This window comes from Osmia bicornis, chromosome 4 (assembly GCF_907164935.1).
Source record: "Osmia bicornis bicornis chromosome 4, iOsmBic2.1, whole genome shotgun sequence".
In the NCBI taxonomy this organism is placed as follows: Eukaryota; Metazoa; Arthropoda; class Insecta; order Hymenoptera; family Megachilidae; genus Osmia; species Osmia bicornis.
In genome coordinates this window covers 5,919,489-5,940,457 of record NC_060219.1, presented here as the reverse complement: position 1 = coordinate 5,940,457, position 20,969 = coordinate 5,919,489, and the positions used below count along the sequence as shown (strand labels likewise).

At 42.0% G+C, this 20,969-nt stretch overlaps 1 protein-coding gene across 2 annotated transcripts in view; it reads right to left on the bottom strand.

The window, feature by feature from the left end:
- LOC114879487 (transcription initiation factor TFIID subunit 1-like) overlaps positions 1-20,969 on the bottom strand; it is a 147,701-nt gene that overhangs the window by 19,358 nt on the left and 107,374 nt on the right. For both annotated transcript variants that reach the window (XM_029194449.2, XM_029194458.2), the window contains 3 exons: positions 19,660-19,779; positions 14,431-14,566; positions 321-1,246 (listed from right to left, as the gene is read on the bottom strand). In XM_029194449.2, coding sequence (XP_029050282.2) covers positions 321-1,246; positions 14,431-14,566; positions 19,660-19,779 — 1,182 coding nt within the window. The remainder of the gene's footprint in view (positions 1-320; positions 1,247-14,430; positions 14,567-19,659; positions 19,780-20,969) is intronic.

Here is a 20,969-nt window from a genome sequence, read left to right as displayed (position 1 = left end):
CTGAAATTCAGTTACATTTTGTGCCTCATATTGCACTTTAATTGCTTTTGATTAAAAGCCAACGATCTAACTTTTGCGAAAGCACGAAACGCTGTAAAACACGGAACATAACTTTGCGCAGTTATTATATCAGATTAAAAAGACTGTTCAAGGTAAAGCTCACGGTCGAAACGTTAACGACGGAGTGTTTTTAAATAGAATAGCCTGAATGTTAAAGCTCTTGAAAAAAAAAAAGAAAAAGAATTTCAAGGGTGACATAAAAGCGACACTTATAGAGCAACGTAGGATAAAGAATTGCAAGGAGGTGAAACTATCAATACCTGTGAATGCAACACGGGATGATTAGTAACTCGATCGAGGTCGTCGAGGTCGTCGTCGGACCTATTGACCTTGCAGTCGAAGGCCGTCTCGTAGAGGTGACGTTGTCTAGCCATCTCTTCCTCGTCTTCCTCCACCTCCACGTCCTCCTCCTCCTCTTCCTCGCCCTCGTCCTCTCCCTCCACGTCGTCCTCGTCCTCGACGAGTATCGGCTGCGGATCTATCCTTCGTGTACGTCGTAGCTTGCGCACTTGGTGCCGCGTTAACTGCGGCTGTCGTTGATCTAGCTCATCCTCTTCCTCTTCAGCTGATGCGACGCAAGTACATACCGTGGTCGGCAGGTCGTGGCTTAACAATCTATGAGGAGGCATGAGGGTGTGATCCCACTCGGTGATGATGCACGACGAGAGGATCTCGTTTCTGGCTGGGACAGCATGCTCGCTCCCCGACGTGGGGCTCACTAGATCTTCGCTTTGATAATGTTGTTGCGGTTGTAACGGCTGCTGCTGTTGCTGCTGCGGCTGTAGCTGTGGCTGAGACGAATAGCTTCCCCCATCACCTGCCACCGAATTCCTCTTCGGTATACCGGGTGTTCTCGACCGTTCACCCGGTACGTCGAGACTGACGCTCTTCCTATACTTATTCGGCTGTGGTTTGCTGAGTTGTTCAGGTACCTTGAACAGGTCGCCGTAGTAATAAGGCGATGGATGACGGACTGGTTGATTGGAGTCGGTGGGCGATTGATCGGTCAGATGCACCAGGGCTACACAGTCCACTAGCGCAGCATCTGTGAAGGTTAACTCTTTCTCTCGGTCTAACGAGGTCGCACGAGTCGAGGAAGTAGCATACACGCTGTTCTTTCGTTTCCTGATGTCTGGATGTCGATCATCATCGTCATCCTCGCAGGACGAGCCTGAGGCCGAAGGATCTGCAACAGACACGAGTGCATAATTTAGACAGCAGTAAAGAGGAACAAACCGTTCGCAGAGCTCGTGCGAGCTTAAAAATTCCATTAATCTTTTCTCAGAATAAAGAGCGTCGTTCAAAGTTTCATGAAACACGTGCAGACGGAGGAGACGAAACCTCGTAAACCTTGGCTGGAAATGTATATAAGGAAGGTACACTTCGAGTGCCGGCTTCTGGGAAAATGGAAACGACCGACACGACGGGAAATTTTCATAATCGTTCCGTTAGAAGATAGCTTGGGTTCGGCTAACTCGGGCGTCGAAGCAAGCGGGTAAAAATGCTTATGGGGAGAACGAAATTGCCGTGAAATGGCAGAACCCCCTCTCCTTAAAAATCACTTCCTCGGTCCGCAAAGTATTACCGTAATGGTTTTTAGCCTCGCTACCCGGCTGACACGCTCTTCGCGACCCTTTTTTTCGTTTCCTCCGTGCATCATGACCCTTTTTTCTTTTACGGAACCGTCCTTCGCGAACTAACGATCGTGTCGCTGATATCGTTAGATCAAGGAAGATCGGTTGGGCCGAGGTGGACGCAAAATTACATGACACCCGGTGCAGTAGTCAGCCAACATACGCATGCAGTACAGACGAAAGGACTGAAGATAATGGGAGCATTATGCTCGGCCGGAGGGCTCTACCGAAATCCTTCCTCGCTCCTCCTTGCGAGGGTGGTAAGTGCAAGAGGCACACCATAAACCACGCCAAAAGCTGCTTCTGACAGGAACCGCCTTCTCGGATATAGCAGAAAACTTTTCGAATGGGAGCAAAAAAATTATTATCTGGAACCCTGTCTGATCTCTTGTGCCACTGTCTCGTTGAATCGCGAGGTAGATCTAACACGATATGGATTTTTAATGAGAAAACTGGGGGGGAGGAATTGTGAAATATGATATACTGTTCTTGGTTATGTAAAATTGATAAAAGTATCAGTAATATAAATTATTTAACAATTAATTTTATAAATCTCGTCACAGATAAATTATTGTGATATGAACAAAAATTACTCTAAATTATTAAAAGAAGTGCGACAACGTTGATGTATGAAATTTTTCGAGGTAAAAATCCATGAATTTACATTCAACGCGATGAATAAACTTATTTTTCTATTTCCAGACACTTTCATTATCACGAGGTCGCTGAAACTTCGTCGTCCCTATTCGAATATAAAAGACCGCGCCCAAACAGTGAAACGCGAAATGAGAAATTAATTCCTGAACAATGAATCCGGGAAATTATAACACGTGCGGTCCCATTCACGAAATTGCAAACGCGGTCTCGCCCCGATTTCTTTTCATCTTTTCTCTTGACATTTCCAGCGGATTCCAACCGCTCTGACTTAGACGAACAAAAACACGCACAATCCATACGGAAGATCGATAAAAACTGTTTAATAATATTCAAATTGATTTATATTTATCGACTATTATTGAGATTGCTATATTTAGAAACAAATTTTTATTTTCGATATAAAATCAGCTGGTGACAAATATTGAGCTACCGTTCGATATGTATGAATTGATGCATCGTAAAAATGGCACACGCCCGAAACATCCATCATATTTCCGTGTTAACGACTTTAACGTTCGTGTCGCGTGCATCAAGCACAAAAAAAGGTGATATTATTCCGGAAATTTTATAGATATTGGAGGAAACACCACTGGCGACTACGAATAGTCAGAAATTAACACCAGAATCAGCGAATTACTAATTTGAAGGATTTTTATTTTAAAGTACAAAATTTTATTTTAGTGAAAATCGTTTTTTATGTATCTACAACTCTCCGTCTATGAAGCGAGCAATGTCTGACGATGAAACAATATGAATAAAAAACGCAATATCCGGTCACGGTCTACAGTTAACGCAATATGCTTGAAAAATTATATTAAAGCAATATAACGGGGTGTATCAAGAGGGGTTAGCCGGTGGTGAACGGACGCAGAGAGAGCAAAAATGAAAGCCGAACGAAGCAGGGTAGAAGGCAACATGAATATGCATCCGCAGCTGTTTCGTTCGAGAGTTTTACAAAAGATACCGCATCAAATCTGGAGTGGAATAAACGTATTAAGAAAGCTTGCGTACGACTTGATTGCCTCCTAAACGAGGAATCGATATCCATGGCCGTGTTACGCACAGAAGAAGGAAATTAAACCTGAACTCTCGGGGTTTTCATTAAGAACAAGTTCACTGACGAGCTTCCACCGTTGAATAAGATACAAATTAAACAGTATCGTAATTGTTTCACGGGTAACAGTTGGGAGGTTGATGATGAAAGCTTCCCTGTTCCCGGAATGAACGTTAAATAAATGTTCGTGTTTCAAGGATAACATGGAAACCTCACCTCCGTTGTAAATTCAAATTAATTGCGAGTAATTTAATTCTTAATAAAGGATAACACGAAAATCTCACCTTCGCTGTAAATTCAAATTAATTGAAATTAATTTGATTCTGAATACCGAAGTAATTGTCCTATCAAGAGGTTTTGAAATTCGCCTTGTAATATTTTAATTATAATCCTGTGAAAAATAGAAAGATATCCCAATTTTCAATTCTTCCCGATACAGGATACTCAACCAGTATTACTAGAATTTACATCGAAACGAGAATGTATTAACTGATTCGATCCCCGTTACCACGAAGTAGGGTTGCTTCAAATTACGATTGATCCGCATTGTTCGACCGTTTAGCCGGCAGTTCCTCTGGTAACAGAGTATCCCGGAACACGTTGGAATCGAACTCGTGAAAATATTTATCGGAAAGCCACGAATGCTGGCGGATTGTTCGTTTGAAGTCGCTCAAAGCGCGATTAGCAGCGTCGCACGTGCACCACTTTCAATCATCCCCTCTGGTTGGATCTGTGTAGCCCGTTCGAAGGACGCGCACAGGGAAAAGGGTGCGCGCACCGTGTCCTGGCGCCACGCCAAATTGCAACGATATTGATTACCGATCGATAATCAGATTTGCGAGCTATCCGTAAAGCCAGCGGACCTGCTGTGCCAGGGAAAGGGAGAAAAAGTGACAGGAACGAGTCGTTGAACGAACGAATGAGTTATGAAGTAAACGAGCCACCGTCGGGGGTGGATATCGGCACACGGCTTGCTGATATATCGCGCTAGCCGGACGAAACGAGTAGCCAGCGAAAAAGTGTAGATAACGCGGCTACGTGAGCCGGTGGGTGGTCGCGTGAGTGCTTAGAGAGTGATATACTGCGGCCAGAAACACCGTGTGCGTAAACACGTGAGCTAAGGCCACCGGATGACTTATTAGATGTTGCGCAGCGCCGGTAGATCTATCAAGCAAACGGGGATATTTTTATTTCTTTGCACCAAGATTTTCTGCGATTTGACAAACGATCTCTAATGAAGGAAATTAACATTAGAACTACCAAGCCAGTAAAAATGACTTATTTCAAGTTTCTTGTTTTAAATTATAAATTTTATCGATGAATACATTAAATTATGTTTCATCCTTTATCTATTTAATTTTCTACATTATTTTCAACTGAAAAATAAGTGCGCGTAATTCTAGTGTTAATTAGGAGTTTCCGCAAAGATTTCTCCTTTCAAGTGTAAAGGATCGAAAGGAAGTCCAAATTGCTGATAACAACGCAGAGAGAGAGAGAAAGCGAACGTTCGTGAATGAACCGAATCGATGAAAGGAATATGAATATAGCGAGCGACGAGGTGGTTGCTTGAAGGGACTCGTACCGTAGGAATAGAGTGTGCATGCGTACGGTTAGGGTTGCTGATGCACTCGAAGGGTGTGCTGTCTACCCCTAATGAATCTATTAGTGCCGACGAACGACGACCCCTGGCTGACAATCACTACAGATAACGCGGCACGCTGCTACGCGTCGCGTGCACGCTCTGTTTGTCTACGCTTCCAGATAAATCAACGAAATATTCAGCTGGTTATCCGTGAAGAACCAGTGTGAAACTATTGGTAGGACAGTAAAACGTAGCGACTCTATCCGGACACCGATAGACTGATCGATTAAGCCCGACAGATAACGAGGTTACAGACTACAATTTCTCATGAATTGCTAGTCACAGTCAAGGTCGACGGAGATTAATACTTCGTCGTGCTTGTCGTTTATCGGATCCGTGAAATGATTGTACAATAGACAATTAGCTTGATTGTCTACGAATAGACATTCTATTCTACTGAGATTGATCACTTGGGTTAATTAACTTGAATTAAAAACACAATCAAAAGTCAAGAAGTTATAAAGACTAAAAGAGTTATTAGATTAAGACTAATCAAGTATTAATTTGAATAAAAAACACAATCGAAAGTCAAGAAGTTATAAAGACTAAAGTACTCTGGTTCTGATAAAAATTTCAAAGATGTTATTGAATGTACACTGCAATTCCATGGAGATCTTAGTACGCTGTCGTAACATTCGTTTCACGAAAGGATAGACAGGTAGCGACTCGTTGAAAACGGTGCTATAATCCGGGAATAAAATTTTCCGGGATTTCATCAGGCCCGTAAAAAGCTCCGAACTGTCACTTATACGATCTTCCTTTCGTTCTGTTATTCGCAAGGGGAAGAACGCAATGGCGAGAGAAATTCCTGCCGAAAGCTTTATAAGAGAGCGAGGCCGAACGTTCTCCTAGCCACTTCGCTCTGCTTTTTATTAGATATTGTCCTCGTAACATAACCGTGGTAGGCTCGGTTTCTATAGAATATGTGGGTCGTGGAATTGTATCGTCCAGGAAAAAAGAGGAGAAGAGAAAGGGAGACGGGAGAATGTACTATAAGAAGGGCCTTAAACGAAATCAGCAGCCACCTTAGCGAAGATCTTCGGGGCTTCTTAGGAGAAGGCAAGCAAAGATTACTCGGCTCGCAGAACGAGCAAACGAAAGGCAATCTTGGTTATTGGTTCCAGTATAGCAGAATTGATGGTTACAAGCTTGGAATTGGACGAATCTCGCGGCTGAAATGTGTCAGCCGTGTCAAGGGTCATCGAACGATCGGGTTAACTTATCCGAACAGTCTAATAGGTCTGGAAACGTAAGGCTTCCTCGATACAGCTCCGTTCCTTCTTTTAATTATTTGTTTCACCCTCTGCGTTCGCTATTCTTCATTTTATCGTACTTTAATAGGTGCTTTTTACGTATGAAATTCTTTATCAACGCCTTGATTGCTTCAGAGGTCACAGGTGACCAGCATTACAAATTTAATATAATTTAATATTATATTAATTTCATCAAGTAACAAGTGGGAAATTTGAATTAAGAAATGAAGCAATTATACTTTGAATAATTTCAATTAGGTTTTAAATAATTATATGTACTTTGAATAATTTCAACTACAATATGTCTGACCATACACAGACATTTTCACTGAAACAGTTACCATGGTAAAGACACTTGTAACTTGTGAATATAATTTCTTTTAAATAAAATAAACAGAAGGTACAAAAAGGGAAAAACAATAAAAGAACGTGATTGAATAAAAATAAAGTATTACACCTGAAAGGAACTATTCGTTTATTTTTTAAACGCGATTAAAGCTTTACTGTTCACTGATACGAGGGTTATCGATCCAATCGAGGTTTCCTTGGAGATTCGAATCAACGAGTCTAAAGCAGAAAAAAAGGAGCTACTAACGAGTCAAGGTTACGAAGATAAATACGAAAGGCTGGTACAAAGAAAAAATGAATTCAGTCACGGGGTAAGAGGTTTACTTTGATAGCAAGTTATCTCGTCGTCAAGAAAGAACATAGACGCAAGCTTCTGAACGAATATCCTATTACAAGGTGATTGAAGCACCCCTGATTACAGAGATATCATGACTCTTTGACCATGACACCCTCTTGATACAATCTTTCTTGATTGCCGTTTCAATCTAAAGAAATAATATACATACTCGATAAAACTGTACAAAGACACGTTTCGTCTCATCTGCTTTACAATTTGTCTGCGATTTTGAAGCAAATTGACAAAGTAAAAAAAAAGAACAAGTATACAATTATTGTAGATTGGGTATAAATATTGAAAAATTACCCTGAAGCAAACCTTCCGATAGAAGAGAAGTACGAGTGAATTAATTCATTTCAAAGATTCTTTTTCATTCTTTTCCACTGCCATCTTCGACTTTGGAACGGGACAAAAGGAAATGTAAGAACGACGACTCCAGACGACGCGACTGGCAAGTGGTAAATATAAAAGGCGGGAAAAGGAGCAACGCCTTTGAGCGTTTTGAGTGGCAATTACTCGCTCTGTCCTCAAATTACTTACTCCAGTAATTTTATTCTATCCTCCGCCCTTCTCGTAGTTTCGCGACGTTCCCGTGTCTCGTCGTCGCTCCCTTTCCGGCTTATCCTTCAGAGGCTCACGCTGCCGGAAATTATCTTAAAATGCCATCCCAGCTTCAAAAGAGGAACATCTTACGCAGTTTTCAGTCGAGGACACGTCAATACGAGGCGTCGAAAGTTCCAAAGGAAGAAAGGAATTTTTGTAAGAAACAGACCAACTTTCGTTCCTTTGTGCTCGTTTTTCCCTACCGAGGAATTCCAAAGGAACAGTTGCACGTTTAAAGGAAACGTTTCTCGTACTTGTCTTGAAAGGTGCATGAACGTAAGATAGAGAGGGTATAACGTATTTATCTACATGAAGAAAGAAGTTGTACTTTTTATTATTCGTGCGGTTGAGATATTGGTACACTTTAATCTGTCGACGGTTTAATATTTTCATTTTGAAGCTTTCTGTTTGAAAATATATCTATATGTTCATATATTCAATTATGTAATTTAATACATTAATTTAAATAAAATAATTTTATTTATGGTGAGTTATTTTTCTTTCTGTTCTTTCAAAATTTCCTTTGTATGTTTGCTATTCTATTTATTTAACACGGTGAAGCTCTAATTATTAAGTTGAGGAATAGTTAATTTTCAAATTTCAAATTTCAAGATTCCAATTTGCTATTTTATATTATTTCTACAATAGCAATATTATTTAAAATAATGTTTGTCTATGTTTTCTTTTAATTATTTAGACATGTGTAATTTGCGATGGTGGGCACCAATAACTTCCATGGCATTCAACGTGTTAAAGATAATTATACGAAAAAATAATCAATAACAAGTAAATAAACGATTGGAATGATTTCAACCCCTTTTTGGCTCCTCTTCAAATATTTACAGACGATGACATAATATAGAACTATGCATAAACTTCACAAGTTTTTCAAGTTTCCGAAGTTCGACATTCGACTACGACAGTCAAACCCAATTCTCGACCGTCTAACAATAAATCATCCCCCTCTTCCGGAGTAAGGGTATCGATAGCTGGTTCCGCGGAAAAGCTTTCTTTTTCCCGACGGTTGTCGAATGTTCAAATCCAATATCGCGGATCCACGGTGACGAAATTGAACGCTCGATCTAATTTCACTCGCTGCAAACAATCCGATCGGTTGCGTGGCTCTTCGTGACTGCCTCGACACCTGAGGATTCCACGGTAAAAAAAAAAGAGAGAGAGAGAGAGAAAATGAAAGGTGGCTCACCGGTGAGAACTCGATTATGTAACTCGTACTGGAAATGATTTCGTTCGTGTTACCGAGGGGTTCAGTTTCGATCGATTCGAGCACGGAATAAAATCAATGTTTAGCCCCTTTGCGAAAGGGTTTCGCGACAGACACAGGGAGGCGTTCGTCGAGGGTGTCGAAGCTGTCGCTCGCAGTGATAGCGACGCTCGGATTATCCGCTTCCCTGTCGGTAGACATTGCTCAATTGAAATCTACATCGGTGGCCACACACGGGCACGATCGTTTGTGGCCGAAAGGGTCGCTTCTGTTCGATCAAACGCGTTCGGAGACTCGCGAGCAATTCCAAGCAACTCTGTTCCTCGTTTAACCTCCTCCCAATTCGAACTGGTTAATCGAGCGCTCGGTTTACCTTCGTTTCAAAATTTAATCATACAATCGCGCGGTACTAACCTGATTGGCCATTTGGCCTGCCACGAATGAGGAACAAAGTAATTCAGATTTATCTAAAAATTGGTGTCTCATGATTTGTGAACGAGATATTATATCTATTGTACTTTGAAACAAAACTAGATAGTTCTATAATCCACATAACAAAGATAATCTCCTGATGTAGACAATGTTTGTACCACCGAAACGCTGGTCTCGAGATCAGTTTCAATGGCGGTTCGAAAAGTTTGCACGTCCAGATAGGAGATCTCCAGCGACTGCGAGGACTATTTCTTGCCATCCTGGCGAACACATGACACAGAGATTAGGCTAAGCGTTTACGGTATTATCTCGCAACGGTATGCAAATCGCGGCATAAATGCTAATTGTAATTGGCCATGAAATGAATTCAGGGACCCTTCCAATGTTGGCGTAGGGACGCGACGTCCTTACTGCCAACCTTTGGCTCCGTGCCTCCTCGTTTAGCCGGGGAAAATGGCGATGGCTTGTTTGAAAATTTTCTTTCCACCTCGTTTCGGCAGCCCTTGCGAAAGGAAATGTTTCGTCGCGCGATAAAACGAGAACAAAGCTTCGTTCAGCTCTGAAGGGATCATTCGTCGACAAAGAATTTACTCTAGTATCGTTTAACGAACCGAAAGTTAATAACGTTGGATCAAAGAAATTCATTTATCACTTTTATCAGAAGATCATTGTTTCCGTCGTTCTGGAACAATGGGTTCATGCGATTGTAAGACATTTAAAAAATGTATGAAATTCAGCATAGATTAAATAAAAAATGCTCGGCCAATTTATAATAACAAGAAATGTTCGGATACCAGAAACTCATAGATTTCAAAATATATTATACGAAACGTCGGTCACCATGGGGATAATATTAAACAAGCGAATACAGAGAGTTTGATTTCACGGTACGCGAAACGAAATGATAGGGTTACGATGTTGATTCGTTCGTCAATGGCTACTGCAAAATGCCAATAGTGACCACCGAGTGACGGTCCGTTAATATATTAGAATGGGACTCGATAATGGAATTGCGATTCACGCTAAATTGCTGTCTTTTATTTTATTTACGGAATAGAGAACGGGACGAGGTAGGGTGAAGTTTCAAGGGAAACCACAGTTCGAGCAACCGTCGAAACAAAAGCCCAGTTTCATTTCATTTTCCAGCTTCTGTCCCGATCAATTTCGTTTCCTCGTAATTAAGTTTCGTCTAAATTTTATATAAATTTTAACGAATCTTATGGACTACTTCGATTATCATTCGTTCCATTCAAAATACGATATAACGAAATACATTTTCCCTTTCAAAACGTTGATCGTCTGAAAGAAAACTGATCACCGAGGGACACGCGAATTTAACTTTGCGAAATTCGCGACGGATTAAGATCTCTCTTCAAGATCCGACTCGTACTTGCCGTCCGACGACGAGCAGAAGCGGAACCATGCCGTTGACAGTTTGTAAATGATCTAGTTTACCGCACGAGAAAGCGAGAACCGGGAAGGTGGGAGGAGGCGGTCGGTCTCTCCTCGAATATGGAACAGAGAGGGGAAATGAATGAAGGAGGAAGGAGGGGTACGGCAGAAGACGGAAATTTGGATTACCGAGAAAGGGAACGGGGTAAAGGATGGAGGACGCCTGTTAACTATTCATCTTCGCGGCAATTCAACAAACTTTTCACCCTCTCGCCCCGCTGCTACCGGAATACTAAAACTGTCGCTTGGCGAATCGCGATGTCGTAAACATAGGAAACCCTTAATGTCTACCGAGCATCGCTCCGGTATGATACAACGGTTCATTCTATCGAGCTTAACGTTCCATTGAAATATAGTCATCCGCAGAATGATGGGTAACAACGCGAGGGAGAAGATAAGCGTTCCGCCATGAGAGAATAGTGGGAACATTATGGGAAATGTTCGAGATAATTCCATCTGGTTGCTGTGCATTAAACGATAAATTTTGTAACATCAAGTACTTGCTGGAAAATAGCAATGATCGTTGATGATAATTACTTTCCGTCGCGATTATTTAATACACCCTAACGTATAGACAGCTGGGACAATAGAGAGCATTTAGCCAGCGTTTGATGTGAATCAAGCAATCCCCCTGTCACACTAGCAACGGATGAACGGACAAACGGACGATCGGACGGACGGACGGCTTGTCATTTGCATACGATGAACTCGCAGCAGCGTTAACTGCTCGGGGACGCGGAAACGAGCTACAAGTCACCTGGTACCGGTAATTGAAACGAGGGTAACTTCCACGAGGGTCGTTCCAAGAGACAATCACTATAGGAGAAAGTTCTTTCATCGTTCGAGTAATGACGAAGCTGGTACTTTCATCCAGGAAGGGACGAAAACGTTGATTAACGCGACTACAATCTACAATTGTCCATTTTACACAATTACTTTCGCGGTCTTGGACGGCTTCAAAGGATCCGACACATTTCCCATCTGGACCAATCAATTTTAGAAATTAATTAACATTCGTAGTTACTTGCTGTTCAAAATAACCACGATATTTTAAAAATAATTTAGAGAAAATGAATTTGTCCTGAATTTCAAAGTGCTCCTTCGCCTTAAAGCGCGAGAATGTTTCAAAGAGTGGTCCTTCAAATCCCTCCGATCCTGCTGTCACGGTAATTTCAAGGGCTATCGAAAGATCGAAGTCGCAGAAAATTCGTTTAAACTTCGTACTTTCTAGAGTATACTTTACACCGTCCCATTAGCTAAAGAAATAGAAATAAAAAAGTAGCAAACATACCTGAAGATAAAACCAAAGAGCAACCCTCTCTAGAGAAAGTAAACCTTGCAACTTATCGTGAGGCCAGGTAAGTAAACGAAGGTAAATAGAAATAAAATCGCCGGTAACGTTGGCATCTGGCCGAGACTTAACGAGAAATCTCCGCGCCTCTTCCATTCCGTTCTACTTCATTAGGTTTAATCGGTCGATTTTTAATTACTTCGGACGGCCGAGGAGAGGGCAAGAAAAATCCCGTGTCAAGGGGACTTGTTGAAACGGTTAATAAGTGCGGGAGGAGAGAGAAGGGGGCACGAGGTAGAACCCCTTGAAACTTTACAGACTGCGAGCAACGGAACGAGGGCAGATCGGATGAGCAAGGGAGCCACGGAAGTAACCGGCTAGGTGGGAGATTTAATTAAATATCACACGACATATTATGGGGCGAGGTCGGTATCGGTGGCAAGCAACGTCAGCCGCACGCTCTGCCACCGAAAACTTCCAACGAAACGAACCTTGATAGTGGACCACACACGGTTCCAGTAGCCGGAAATAGGCGGAGACAGGATCGGTCCAGACGGTTCGACTCGTATCCCGTTTATAAATCGTCTCTGGAAATGCTGTTCCGACTGACCTTACCCTGCTCCACCCTCATTTTCTCCCTAACAAACGTGTAACTGACGATTCGATTCGAGTGAAGGTTGTCGTCGAGGTAGCAGAGGTACAGATGGTCGCCTTCGAATTTCTGACAGAAATAATTGAACAGGTGTCATCGATATTTTCTCAAATTTTCTCAAGATCACCTAAACTGAACGATACATCGGCTCTTCTACCGTTCAACTCGTCCAGCAAGGATTAACCAACCGATTAGTTTCCACCGGTCATCCATTATTTATGACACCGCAAACGGAAATGGCCTTGTCTCGAGCAAACACGCCCTCCTCCTCGATTAGAATGGGTCGTGGCAAGAAGTCGTATCAAAGAGCGCGCGCCCGTCATCCTCCTGCAGGATCACAAACGTTTACCCCGGCAAGTTTACTCAGGTCTTTTCGGCAACTTGACCCCTGCCCAGGTTCGCGCAGCCCGCGCGAATTAAAAGCCCATGAATATTGTAAGGATGCAAATTCTATCCGATGTTTACCCAGGATCAGCGTCACCCGGCAATCTGCATAACCGAGTGTTGAAACACTCGTAAATGCAACACGAAGAACTTCTATACCCGGCGCCGTTACGTATCTGCAAGCCAGCTAACCGCAGGCTTAGTTACAAACCGAAACTTTGAAACATTTCGACGTAACGATGCTTTCATTTTGGAAAATTGTTTTAGTTAAATGAATTAACAAGAAATCTTCTCATATCAAATGAATTCAATAAATAATGCTTTAAAAAATATTAATCTTGTTGTCCACTGGAGCCTCTCAATATTTTTTTTCAACCTGTACGAACTTTTTAGCAAGTTCGTACACAACAAAAGAAACGTTTCCCTTTCGTTTCGGAAACGATCGAATAATCCACGAGCTTTCCCGGACCAAACTGTGCGCGCTGTTCAATTATCGAGGGGCTCTTCCGCCTCTCTTACTCTGCGTTAACTGAGTTGTTGCCTCGATAATTCGTACATCGGAGTATCGGCCGTATCGTCGAGGGTTCGCCGCATTAATTTGCGGCTCGACACGGGAATTTCTGTTAACTCTATAATCCGAAACTTGCAGCCGGTTGTACGCGGACGACAAGTCAATTTAAACCTCGTCGCTGAGCATCGAAATTGAAAAAATCCCGTACCCATTCTCTGTTTTTCATAAACGAAGCTTGACCACTTTGTCGCTCCTTTTTAATTAACATTCGATGAGTGCAATCTTTCAACCCAAAATTCAGTGTCTTTGTTAATTGAAATTGTAACAAGTATCGTTGCAACGGATACTCCAACCGGATCAATACTCCCGGCGAATTTTTGGCTCAAACATTTGACCAATCATCCCTGCACCGTGATATTTATTCAGGACTGTATTATGTACAAGATCAGCGAGACTGGCGAGAAAGGATACCAGGCTTAGAGGAAGCATGACAGTCGCTTGGCAGAAAATTGGCCAGAGTACGGTTCCAATCGATAAGCAGAGCCGGAAACGAGCGTTGGTTATCATCCAGACACCAGGATAAATCCGCGATTTATGAGCAACTGTTCGCGTTTATTTATTAGAATGTTATTCCGAGTACTCGCTCGATACGTTTAATCCGTGTGAATTCGTTAAAGACAATTTATATCATTAAGTTGTATCCTGTCAAATGACCAAATTCAACATATTAAAAGTCTGACATAATTTTGTAAAAAATAATTATACAAACATTTCATTAATATTTTTCTGTAAGGGTTTTTAAACTCGTCCTTTCAATAACATCTCCCAGCAACTTACGTGCTATTGAGATAGAAAACTCGCATGCACAAGTATACGCCGAAACTTATGCACAACTTACCAGTGTATGGTCGACAATAGTTGAGATTTACTTTGCTGTAAATCGTCGGCAAGGATGTTTCTGCTCCTGGCTCGACGTACGCTTTGTTCTTACTATCCCTTGGATCGCTATACTGTTCCACAACTTCCACTTCCGCCTGAAAACAGAGCAGAGAATGGTTTCCTTCCGTCACGATCCAAAGCGGTATCGCGGCTAAAAGCTTTACTAATAAAGTTCAAAGCATTCTACGAATCTATACTATCATTTAGAACTAATCGAATCGCTTAGATTCCACTTTTCCCCACACCATTTGTGTCCTTCCTCGAAGCGGGTCTTCGTAAAGAAGAAACTTTGTAATTTTCCGCGAAGAACTTATCTGGGAAATGAGATTCGCGCAAGTGGGAAACAAACAACAGCTAGTTTAACGATAGAAATCATCGACTCGGTAACAATAGCAATTTGGCAGAGAACTGCGAGGTTGGCGCTCGTGCAACGCTAACAACGTCCAGCTTCGTCCCTTTGGGGGATGCCATCAGCAAGGGTTATTGCAGGAGTTTCTTCGACTAAGCACGCGACACGTTAGCTTCAACGCAATTCCCAGCCCTGAACGCAGCCAATTGCGGTAATGCCTCGGCCAGACCGGCTCGAGGATAAACATTTTTAGCTTTCACCCTAAATGATCGTTATTTCGAGAGAAAACAACTGCAACGTGTTTGGTACCGTGACAACGTCCCACGGAAATATCGCGGGACCAGTCGACTGAAATTACTTGTAATCCGTTCTCTTAATAAAGGGTATTTAACATTCCGACGAATTAATGGGACCTCTTGCACGTTGCCGGAATAACGAACAGATTCGTACGACTTGTTTCGTAGAGAGAATAAGTGTAGTCATTTAACAATAGAATTTATGAAGAAACTTTATACATGAGTGAAAATTAAGTGATCCTCATTAAAATTGATCTGATGTTAATGAAATCTTATAAGATTTTAATAAGAATTATCTAAAAAAAATAAAAAGTACACGATATAAGTTTGTACAAATTTTTCTGTTTACCCAAATCCAATTTCTATCATTAAAAAGAAAATATTTTGAATAATGTCTTCCTTATTATAGGACTAACGAAGCGTGTGTACACAATAGGGGGTGTTTCATTGAACCCTCCGTCGCTCAACAAAAACCTTTACCTTCCCCGAGGAGAATTCCGCTAACTTTCGATCTTAATGATAATAACGATAATAAAAGCAATAACGATCGGCCGTAGTCTGAACGGCGAACGCAACAGGGGTAGAGGACGAAGACGAAGGAGGCTCGAGTTCTCGAAGAAGGCGTCTGATCAATGGCGAAACTCACCCCGTCTTTCGGTACGTGGCGTACGGGGGTTGTTGTATCACGAATCGAGGAGCTTGGCTCGATGAGGCAAAGAAAAGGAAAAGACGAATTGAAATGACGGCAGTCGGCAGCCAACGAACGAGAAGAAGACGAAGGAAGACAAGTAGTCTTAAATTGAAAGAGGCCAAAATTGGAATTCTCCTGCCAAAGTTGAGCGTCGTACCCCCGGGGGCTGTTTCGAACACGAAGCCGATTGCCTTCTACCTCGCACCACCCACCTCTTCGTCTCCTTGCTACTGATAAATTCGTGGATGTTTATACGGAAATTACGAGGGCAACTTCCAACCGGAAGAAACAGCACACTGTTGCAGGAAGCGACTCGATCGACTGATGCAGATCTGATGATACAATGACTGATTCGATCTTAAATCAAGAACGCAAAAATGTTTATTGGGTTCTTTAATCTGGGGTTGAAAATGGATATACCAATTTCGATTTTTCAAACACTTATGAAATTCAATTAATTATAATTGTTGATTGCTTCTAATGTTGTAAGAATTTATTAGTATTAGAAAAATCGATCCTATTAATAAATGTATCAGGTTACAAGAAAGAAAAGATGTGGGAATGTGTTTGAACAATATGATTGATGGCAAGAAAATTGGTGTTTATTTTTCCTGAACATTGTGTACACTGAAATTTGACATTTTCCTATCGTATAGTGATGTATCACCGTGATAAACCAATAATTTATTTACTTAAATAAATTCTGTATGAAACAAAAGAAAAGAAGAAAAACGTTATAGCTGAGTAATTACCAAGACTGGTTGGAGAAGATAAACAAGGGAAAAAATTGCTCGATTATCGGGTCTCTGATGAATATCGAAATTTTCTTCAATGGGTGATGAATATAAAACAACGATTACGCGAATCAAGATAGACGGGGTATCGAATTTCCATTTTTCTCTTCGAACGTAGAATTATTTTAGTGAAATATCAATGCTAATATGGGTTCATTAATTAGGTAAAAAAATTTTATGAACTTCATAAGTAACATTAACACGTTGAATGCCATAGGGAAAATGGGCATCTGTTATTGAAGCTCTAATTATTAAAAATAGGAGTAGTTAATTTTCAAATTTCAAATTGCAAGCTTTCTATTTTACATTATTTGTACAATAGCAGTATTATTTAAAATAATGTTTTTGTATAGTTTTCTTTTAATTTGCGGTGCTGATCGGAAAATGGTAAGAAGAAAATAAAACTATATTGTACTGTTCCATATTCGTCTATGTTCAATGTGGCATCTAACGTGTTAAATATCATAGATTCCTATGTTCCCTTATTTTTGTTACAACTCTTTGTAAATAATAAACAGTGCAGACTCAAATCATTCTGGCCCATAGTCATCAAGAACAACTACATTACCGATGAACCAATAATCCCTCCAGTTTAGTGGACTTTAATCGGATTATCCGGCCGCTCTATTATAATTGACCCCAATTATCAGCTGGCCTGTAATCTCTCTACTTTATCAGGTGCGTGACTTTCACTGCATCCAGCAATTTGCATTGCATTAGTGGAATGCAGGAAATGCGTAAACGAGATATTATTGCGTGGATTTCTAAACGTTCATTCCTGAATTATTCGATATCGTGTTGTAACGAAAGGACTTATTTCTTTCTTCTTTTTACACAGGAATAAAATCGATAAACGGTCGCTGCCTAACCACCAATGTAACTTCGCGAGCTGAATCAAAAAGCGGGACATCGTTCGCAACCTTGAGAAGCTTCGTGATCTTGCATAATGTACTTCTTCTAACGATAAGTACTGACGAATCACCCTGTCGAGGAGCTTAGCCTGCAAAGTTTGGATGCTTGGAACGTGGGTGATATACTCTTCAGAACGCGTTCAGCCATGCGATAATATCAGAAATATAAAAAGAAAAATCAGATCCATGTAAAGAATGAGCAACCCTTAATAAACAAAACGAAATTATTATTCCAATTATTTTTATATTCCACTATTATTTGAAAACTTGCAGTTATTATGTTTGCCAGAAGTATTCAAGACTGCATTTGAGAAATGGCATCGATAGTTCAATTGTATGTATATACAGAAGCTGGAAGAGCAAAGTCATACATCTAACTGTCAATATGTACGTAGAACGTTCTGAAAGTCAGCTCACGAAAATACGAGGGTGGTCAGAGTGTCATAAATAACAGGAGCGTAACGAGAGACCATAACTCTCGACAACAACGTTTATTACGTAGAAGAAGGATCTACAATAATGCAGGTCCTTTCTAGAAGTCTTTATATATTTCAACATACAAAGAAATCGATCCTGTAATAACGATCTCGATACGAATGCTTCAATTATAACACTACAATCAGAAGTCTTAAAGAAGAGAACCCTTGAAAGTCGAAAGCAATATAAATCATAATTGAATCTATTGTACTCTGATTCAATCCGCAACAATACCTTGATCTAGTGTTTCTCGTAACACTGACAGACGATTCAGCAAGCGACAGTTAAACATGCTACGAAACCACGAAGACCTGTCGCGTTTAGGAAACTATAAATCCACCGTTTCACTTTCGCCAGCGAGTAGCAGGAAATTTTCAATGCGATAGGCGTGCTCGCGCACGGTGGAACTTTCTCGAGGTAAGGTTCTTTGTTGGAGTGATAAATGCGACCTACAGCCGTGGCCGACCTCACGCATAAAATAAAGCGGTAAAGTATTAAGTAGGGCTTACGAGCGGGAGTCGTAACGATTCACCCTCCTGAATCAAGTGGCGCCCGTTGCCTTCTCTTTGCCGCTCTTTCTCACACCCTCCGCCGCGCCGCTTGCTATTGCGACGAGCACTTTCGCCGAGGGATGCCACGGTGACAACGAGGCGAAGGAAACTTTTGTTCGATGCTACCAGGTGTCTCGAACCCCTCCACCTCGACACCGACGCTTCTTTCCTTCGTCTTCTTCTTTGTCTTTACGACTCCTCCCTCGCGACCAACGCAACGCTATCCTCACTTTTATGTCTCGTCTTGGACCGAGTTTGCAATTTCTTGATGACGGTAAAGACGAATTGCAACCTTTCTGTTTGATGGTGCTTTTAACTTGGTCCTTTTAAAATGTTTCCAATGCATTTTGTTAAGGATTTAAATAATTTTTCACGTCGTCGTACGAGATGGAGCGAACGTTTTATGTTAATTCTGGCGTTACGACCTTCTATTTGCCGTCGTAACTACGGGAGACCCAATTTCACGTGAAAACTCACTTCCGGAGAGAATATGAAGCTAACATGCAAGCCCACGTACGAGATAGCACCACTAAATGCCGAGATGTGACGTTCCAACGAGGACACCAGGAAGCATAGTCAAGGTGAGCTGTATTTCAACTTCACAAGCATTTAGACGTAGCGCTCGGGGCGAGCCTGAGCATCAGAAACTGAGTGCTGGAACAATTATAAGCACCGCCGGAAGTCAACCTCACCCTTTGCCCTCTTTCGACCGCCCTACTCGCACGCTTCCCTTCGTCCTTCCGTTCGTTCGCTCGTTCTTCCTACTCTATCGCGTGGCGAAACGTTCTTCCAGCTTTTCCACGCCCCCGTATACCCTCTATGCCATCATGCCCAGCGGGTATTTTGTCACCATCGTAATTATATTTCTCCCTTCAACCAATTCTTCGACCGTCAGACGACAGAAAATATCAATACTGCCGTTAAACGACACGGTGAATCCTGAATCGATGCCGAAGACTGGGGTCGAAATAACCACGATTGGGTTAAGAACAGAAGATTTCTCTGGACCTTCCTTTCGAGATTGCGTTCAATTACGATGTGTTTAATTCGATACAATTAATATTAGTACTTCTGCTTTTCTTCTTGGTCTAGAATAATTATAAATTAATAAACACTCACGTTTTCAATGGTAGGACTAGGTAGGGCCCATTGCACCGTGGATGTTGCAGCTGCAGCGCTTGCAGGACGTCTTTTGTTCACGAAATCCACTGGCAGACTGTAATCGTCGCACAGTGACACCTGTAAATAAAAATACAGCAAAATATAAGTCATGAAAATCCATATTCCCATTAACCTAGAAATATTTTAGGAATCAGAAGACCATTTCAGCTGATAAGTAAGAAGCAATTTTGTTACAGTTTCATAAAACCTAATATTATGCGCGCATCGTAACATATTCCGACGAGTATAAGCAGCTTAAGTAAAGTCTAAAATCAATCGTAAGTCAGCCGATGAAGAATGAAAAATACCGGCGGACACGGTCGTTAAAGAGACATTTCCGAATTAATTCGGATAATCGTTCCGACGCACGCAGGAGGTCCCTCGTTCGTAACAATTTTTCCCTGGCGGTAGAAAGCGAAAAAAAAAAAATGAATAAAAAGGGGAAGAAATTAGCCGGTAGCGCGTTAATCCCAGGCCGGTAGCCTCCCAAGGCACCGGATGACTCCGCTCGCCGGATCTCCGATGGAGAGCGTAAAAACAAAAATCGCAGGAATAAAGAATGGTCGAACGGTGGATAAAGAGTGAAAACGGCGCGATGGTGGTGGTGCGTCGGAAGGATGGGGTGAGCTTGCATGGCGGTGCTGAGTAGTACGAGGATTCCTGCCACTCGACAAATCGCAGGGTAAGCACCCCAACCCCTGAAAAGCCCGGCCCTAGGTCCCAATCGTCGACGACTGGACCGGCTCATCAGCGATATTTACTGTCTGCCAAGAGAATCGATCTATTGACGGTCGCATCTACTCCACCCTCGATGCCACCCCTGTCTTCCTAACCACCCACCCCTACCAGGACAGTGTACCCGCAGCCACGGCCCACCACCTACGTCTCTGTGCATGCATATAAATCGAGACAATCGCGGATCCCCGGGGGCGGCTTATCGCGCTGGAGTTGAGCCGCGGAGGGGTGGCCGAACCGAGCTACCGCCCCAGGACACCCAACCTATCGACGGTGCGAGTGAGACGGACAGAAATGGGCTGAGAGAGCAGAGGAGAACGGATTCGCTGCCGAACAGAGACCCTACATGCAAATGGTCCGCATTTATTGTAAGCAAAGAGCGACGTATGAATATGTGAAGTGGGAAATGAAACAAAAAAAAAAAAAGAGACCAGCGCGACGCGAAGGGGTGAACGAGAGAAGCGTAAGACCAGGCGGATTGAACGAAAACGGAAATGGCTGGGACAAACTGATATTCACGTGTTCTTGTTCGA